General features: G+C 38.7%; 1 protein-coding gene across 1 annotated transcript; it reads right to left on the reverse strand.

Moving 5' to 3' along the window:
• Positions 1-572: 572 nt before the first annotated feature.
• On the reverse strand, positions 573-1,479 carry maf-S. The gene is made up of 3 exons (XM_065231574.1): positions 1,383-1,479; positions 1,146-1,181; positions 573-1,062 (listed from the first exon to the last, which is right to left on the reverse strand). Exons 1-3 carry the CDS (start codon positions 1,419-1,421, stop codon positions 694-696), a joined length of 444 nt encoding a protein of 147 aa, XP_065087646.1. The 5' UTR covers positions 1,422-1,479; the 3' UTR covers positions 573-693.
• Positions 1,480-6,146: the final 4,667 nt, after the last annotated feature.

The raw sequence follows: 6,146 nt of genomic DNA on the forward strand, positions 1-6,146 counted from the left end.
TCATGAGAATTTCGAATGTTGAGACCAATAAAATAATTAATTTCAGGCAAAACTCGTTGCATTCCTGCATTTGACATTGTGAGCTATAACTTCCTGAAATTACAACCGATTTTTGTAAAAATAATATAACAGTCTGGTACTAGTTCTTCTATTATCGGAAGAAAACCCAGGCCAATATCTAAAGACACTCCAGAGATACGGTTCGAACGAAAACGAAAATAAGGGTAACTGATTTTTCTAATTGATTACACTAAAACACCTTGGGTAGAAAGGATTAAGACATCAAAGCCCGTTTCTTGCCGTGTTTGCCGTGTTAGATGCTAGATAATAGCATATTTTATCGAACTGGTCATGGCCGTGAACATCGACTAAGAGAATCTGTCAATGCTACTTAGAACCTAATCCATTGTTCGGCTTGAAGTATTTCTCTTAACTCTCCCATTGCTACACGCAGCTTAAACATAGCAAAAAATAGATTCAGTTATCAAGTTTACCTAGTAGGTTTGCACGTATATTTGCACAGTTTGAACTTCAAACTAAATATAAAACTAAACTTAAATATTGAAAATATATAAGTTAAAAAAATTAATCTAGATGATCAGGTAAATATAACAACATGAACTTAAATGTAACGTAAAACTACGAAACCACCCGCCACTCGACAGCTACCTACTAATGGAATCCACATTCTATCTATCCTAAAATATCCAACTCCGGCGGCAGTGGAATCTTCTCGTCAATGGCAAACTTCCGCAACGCCTCGTACTTGTTGCGCAGAGCATCGACCTCGTCCCGCATCCTGTTGGTGTGTTCGTGCATCTTCTCCATATCGCGCCATTCCTGCGATTTTTCCGTCTCAAGTTCGTCCTTCTGTTCGATCCGCTTGATACGGCAGCTGGCAGCATAGCCGCGGTTCTTCAGCGTCCTTCTGCGCTGCTTCATACGGACGATCTCATCCCGAGTTAATCCACGCAGTTTGAGCGTGCGGTTCAGGTCCCGGACGGAGATCGACACCAGCTCATCGTCACTGATGTCCGGAATGGGGCACGGCGAGAGGGGAGCCTGCAACGAGGTAAATCAATCGGGAAAATAGTTTTAATTATAAAGGTTCTGAGATTTATTCCAGCGTGGCTTGTGATAATTACTTCATTCCAGTGACTTCTTTTCGAATGCATCGTTGACTACAAGGATAGAGAGGGGGAAACTTTATTCTACTTTGGTGCTTTATGCTGTGAATTCGGTGTTAAGCTGTGTAACCGTGTGCGACCGTGAGAGTGAACTCGAATTGACTGGCACTTCTTCTTCAAGGGCACCGAGTACATAGTGCGTTTGCGGTAGCAGTAATGGTGCAAGTCGTGGAAGTGTATTTCAACGATGCTTACCTGTGTACTTTTTCGTTCCCGTTTGATGTCCTGTGGCATTACTGGAACGATTATGCTGGAAACTGTACTGAGGCTTACTGGAATGGAGTTTTTTTTCCTAGAATGGTAAAGGGAAACCCGTATTGAAGCAGAATAAAAACTGCAAGTCATTTTCATATAATTAATACCTGTCGTTCGTTCCTTTGTGCTGAATTGTGAACGTTCAAGATTTATTTTCTGTGTTTAACCTAACTTTTCCTAATGTTTTCGACGAAATATCTACTAAACAGCGTATGTAAAACATAAAATACTAATTTATATACGAAACGCGGGTGGTTTTACTGGATTTTCAACCTTATTTTTGTTTTTTGTTTATACGATATTGTTCAACTGCACGATCTGCTGATGGTCTCGAGATTTCGATGATACTTTTTGACGCATGATAAACGATTCACATCTCTATGTACAGAAAAGTGCGGTGTAAAATTAGATCAAGGAAGGTATTCAGTTTGCGTCATCGAGAAGTTTCTTTCTGTCACAAATAAAACTTATTAATTGTTATAGAGATTGCTAAAGTATGATTGTGTCAGTGATTTGTTTTCATCGGGAAAATTTTCCGCTATGAAGTTTTTTTTCCCGATGAAAACATTTTGCGTATACGTATACGTGACGTAGTGTGCGTACGATAGACGTCAGCAATCTCTATAGAGATTTCTAAAATAAGGTTGTGACAGTGATTTGGAAAATTTTCCGCTATGAAGTTTTTTTCCCGATACGATAAACGTCAGCAATCTCTACTATTACAATCGAAACTCGGTGGTTGCGAGCTTTTAAAACTTTGGTGATTTTTATTTGGGATACCGAATTTTACCCGAGAGGGGGTGACTCGAGCTATCCACAGCAAAACACAATTATTCCTGCATCGTAGATAGAGTCTCGAGTAGATCTACCCGAGACTCTATCTACGATGCAGGAATAATTGTGTTTTGCTGTGGATAGCTGTGCGCACGCTGAATAGATAGAAAGAAGATTGATCAACAATCAATACGAAACTAACGATTTTAAATTGGATCACTACTTGACTAGCCTATTGGTCCCAAGCAAACGATTAACGTACCCCATTCTAGTCGAAATTCTAGTACTACACAATGTTTGTTTTGATTCGCTATGAAAGTTTGACAGATAAAATGAGGGGTTAGTGGAATTTCCTTGGGACCGAAGATAGTACCAGAGTTGAGCCAAAAAGTTGAACACGTTTCTTCGGGACCTACTAGTCTTAGAGTTACCTTTATGGATTGATGATGTTTCTGAAGATTTCCTGCAAAAAATATGATGTGCCATGCAAGTAGATGCTAGGACTGAGAGAAGATTTTTCACTAGTGTGAGCATCTTGAGCCATTATCTCTTGCATTCCTAAACTTTTCGAGGCAATTGTCAACGAAAAATTATTTCTCCAAATCAAAAATAGAATTACTGACATGCAACACGGCTTTTTCAAGGGTCGCTCGACCTCGACAAATTTACTTGAGTTTATAGACTATTCATTGAATGCAATGGATAATGGAAACCACGTAGAAGCTCTCTATACAGACTTTAGCAAGGCATTTGACCGCATAGACATACCAATGCTACTTTTTAAATTGCAAAAAACTGGAATTGAGTCAGGGCTCCTAAAATGACTTGAATCATATTTAACTAACCGCCAACAAATAATTAAATTCAACGGAAAGAAATCGAGCCCAATTCAAGTCACTTCAGGCGTCCCCCAAGGCTCTCATTTGGGACCTCTTCTTTTCATTCTATACGTAAACGACATTTCTTTCATTCTCAAAAAACTTAAATTGCTTATTTATGCCGACGACATGAAGCTCTTTTTAAAAATAAGAAATGACCCTAATAAACAAATACCATAAACGAACTGTATCCCGAATGGGTAAACTATTCCACAAATGGTCTGGATGATACCCCGAACACGTCGTTAAGTTCTCTTTTATGGTTATTTTTATTAGGGGAAGAAGACATCAATATATTCCGGAATGAAATACACATATTCTACATATGGTGCCAAAAAGTCTACTAGAATTAAATGTAAAAAATTCAACTTAATATCATTTAGCAGGAAAAGAACAATTTCAAATATTTCAATTGAACTATAGGAAATCAAAATGTAGAAAAATGTGAAAGAGTTAGGGATTAAGGAATTATCTTAGACTCTAAACTAACTTTCATAGACCATTAAAACACAATTATTCACAGGGTAAATAACATGCTAGGCTTTATCAAGCACTTTACACAATTAAAACACTGTATATTGCCTATGTGAGGTCAATACTGGAATATTGCAGCATTGTATGGTCTCCTTTTTCAATCACGCACGAAGAAATATTAGAATCCGTACAAAAACCATTTCTATTATACGCTCTTCGTAAATTAGGTTGGACATCATTTCCTCTTCCATCATATAAACCACGCTGCATGCTTATAAACATACAAACATTAAAAGAGCGTCGTGAATATGCAATGGTTTCATTTGTAAACGATATCGTTTCGCAGCGCATTGACTACCCAGAACTTTTACCAAAATTAAATTTCCATGCACCTACTCCATGCAACTCCGAAAGCGATTTATTTGCCATAAAACATCACCGCACAAATTATGCAAAATATGGGCCATTAAACCGCATGATGGCCTCTTACAATCAATACTGCGATACCATTGACTTTACAATGTCTCGGCATAAACTAAAACAATATTTTTACTCCATAAGGCATTTTTTTTATAATGCGTTTATTTTTCCAGGCTCATTTGCTATAGCTTTGCGGAGCCAATATTCATTGATTTGATTACAAAATTACTTAAAACTAACGTTAGTAAAGTGGGGGCCGATTACTCGCGGCTATCTCGAGGTTAGGGGTGCCAAATTGTAACAAATTGATGGCAGGGTAGGGATTGTGAACACAAGGTTTGGAGAGCAATGTGCTCTTGATCTCGAACTAAGCGACACTCTGATGAAAAAGACAAACATGGGGGTACACCGATGGGCAGCTAACAACTTGGGAGAACACAAGATGACACTAACTACTAAATCCACAGATCTATCCGTTTTAAAAACACATAAATTAAATTCAAATAGTCGAGATCTCGGCTCGCCAAGACATCTCTAACGGGTATCGCGGGTTGTTTTCCTCGGGCCCTGAGGGATGTGGATAACTCAGATCTGGCAACACGGTGTAGGGTACATGACCAAACAACATGCTCGATATCGTGATAACCACTGCCACACGCACATAAATTGCTGTCTGATAGCCCAATTCGATAGAAGTGCGAGTCTAACGAGCAGTGATTGGACATAAACCGTGGCTCATGTCCAACCCTTTGAACCATGGTTTGTTCGACACCTGTGGGAGAATAGAATGTAACCATCTTCCCAATTCACCATCATTCCATTTGTGTTGCCAACTGATGAGGACTTGCTGACGACCAATGGTGAAAAATTCGTTGAAGGCAATTTGTCGCTCAAAAATATCGCCTTCCATAGCGCCCACCTTAGCCAACGAGTCCGCTTTCTCATTACCCGGAATTGAGCAATGAGATGGGACCCAAGCTAAGATGATAGTATAGGAGCAGTTAGATAAAGCACTCAGTTTAGATCGTTTTTCAGGCAGGAAATACGAGGAGTGCTTCATCGGCATCATTGAACGAATAGCCTCCAATGAGCTAAGACTACCCGTAAAAATGAAATAATGGTCAGAAGGTAGTGAGGCAATTCGCTCTACTGCGTAAAATATAGCTGCGAGTTCCGCAACGTATACTGAGCATGGTTTCTGCAGTTTATAAGAGGCGCTATGAAATTGATTAAATACACCAAATCCAGTGGAAGCATTTATGGTTGACCCATCTGTGAAAAATCTTTTATCGTTACTTACATGGTGGTACTTGATTGCAAAAATTGAGGGAACAACCATCGACCGATGGTGATCTGGTATTCCGTGGATTTCTTGCATCATGGTCACGGATTTCTTGCATCAAAATTTAGACTTTATAGTCTACGTTGGTTGACGAAATAAAATAAATAAATAAATTTTAGTACCTATGTGGTTAGTATTATGGACTGTATAAGGCTGATGTTTTGACAAAAATGTATAAGTGAAACACATGAATAAAATAATTAATTTTCGTTTCGTGCAGCCTTATATTGATAAATCTACGCAAAACTGCACCAGTGCATGCGACACCTAGGTTTGAAATCCAAAACCACAAAAGTGATAATGTACTAAAAAATATTCCATACGATTTGACAGCTAGCAAAACGTCATTATCATTTTCACATCATTTCCATCTACTGGCCGACCGTAACGTAGATTCATCAATAGGAAATCGTTATAAATAGCGTTAATCCTCGCGTTAATCGGTATATCTGGCAACGCTGGCCGGATCGGTGTAAATGGTGTAAATACCGAACCCCCTTTCTTTTTTGTAAACAACTGTCAAAAGCAGCCATTAAAGTGCTCTTTACACTGAACCAAAACATCATCCTGGCATCGAATGATTATTGGCTCACTCAAGCCCTATAGCTACACAGATAAAAAAATCCATTGGCAAAATGACTATGTTGATGGTTTAAATTAAATACTCCCACCGATAGATTTGTGCCGAAACGAAAATCATCCGACTGATTTTGTCATACGGTTTTCAGAAACATTGAAATTGGATGCAACTGAATGATGTTTCATTCTATAAATGGAGGTCGATTTGGTTCAGTGTAGCAGCCATCATATTGCATC

Source organism: Ochlerotatus camptorhynchus, unplaced genomic scaffold (assembly GCF_037179485.1).
Source record: "Ochlerotatus camptorhynchus isolate MF236.1 unplaced genomic scaffold, CSIRO-AGI_Acam_v1.1 ptg000357l, whole genome shotgun sequence".
Classification (NCBI taxonomy): Eukaryota; Metazoa; Arthropoda; class Insecta; order Diptera; family Culicidae; genus Ochlerotatus; species Ochlerotatus camptorhynchus.

What these genes read in the sequence shown, in the direction of transcription:
- maf-S (XM_065231574.1), bottom strand. Translation starts at nt 1,421, where the DNA reads ATGCCACAGGACATCAAACGGGAACGAAAAAGTACACAG. An exon ending in GGGAACGAAAAAGTACACAG is followed by an intron (nt 1,182 to 1,382) that starts GTAAGCATCGTT and finishes CTATCCTTGTAG; the next exon opens with TCAACGATGCATTCGAAAAG. An exon ending in AAAGAAGTCACTGGAATGAA is followed by an intron (nt 1,063 to 1,145) that starts GTAATTATCACA and finishes ACCTCGTTGCAG; the next exon opens with GCTCCCCTCTCGCCGTGCCC.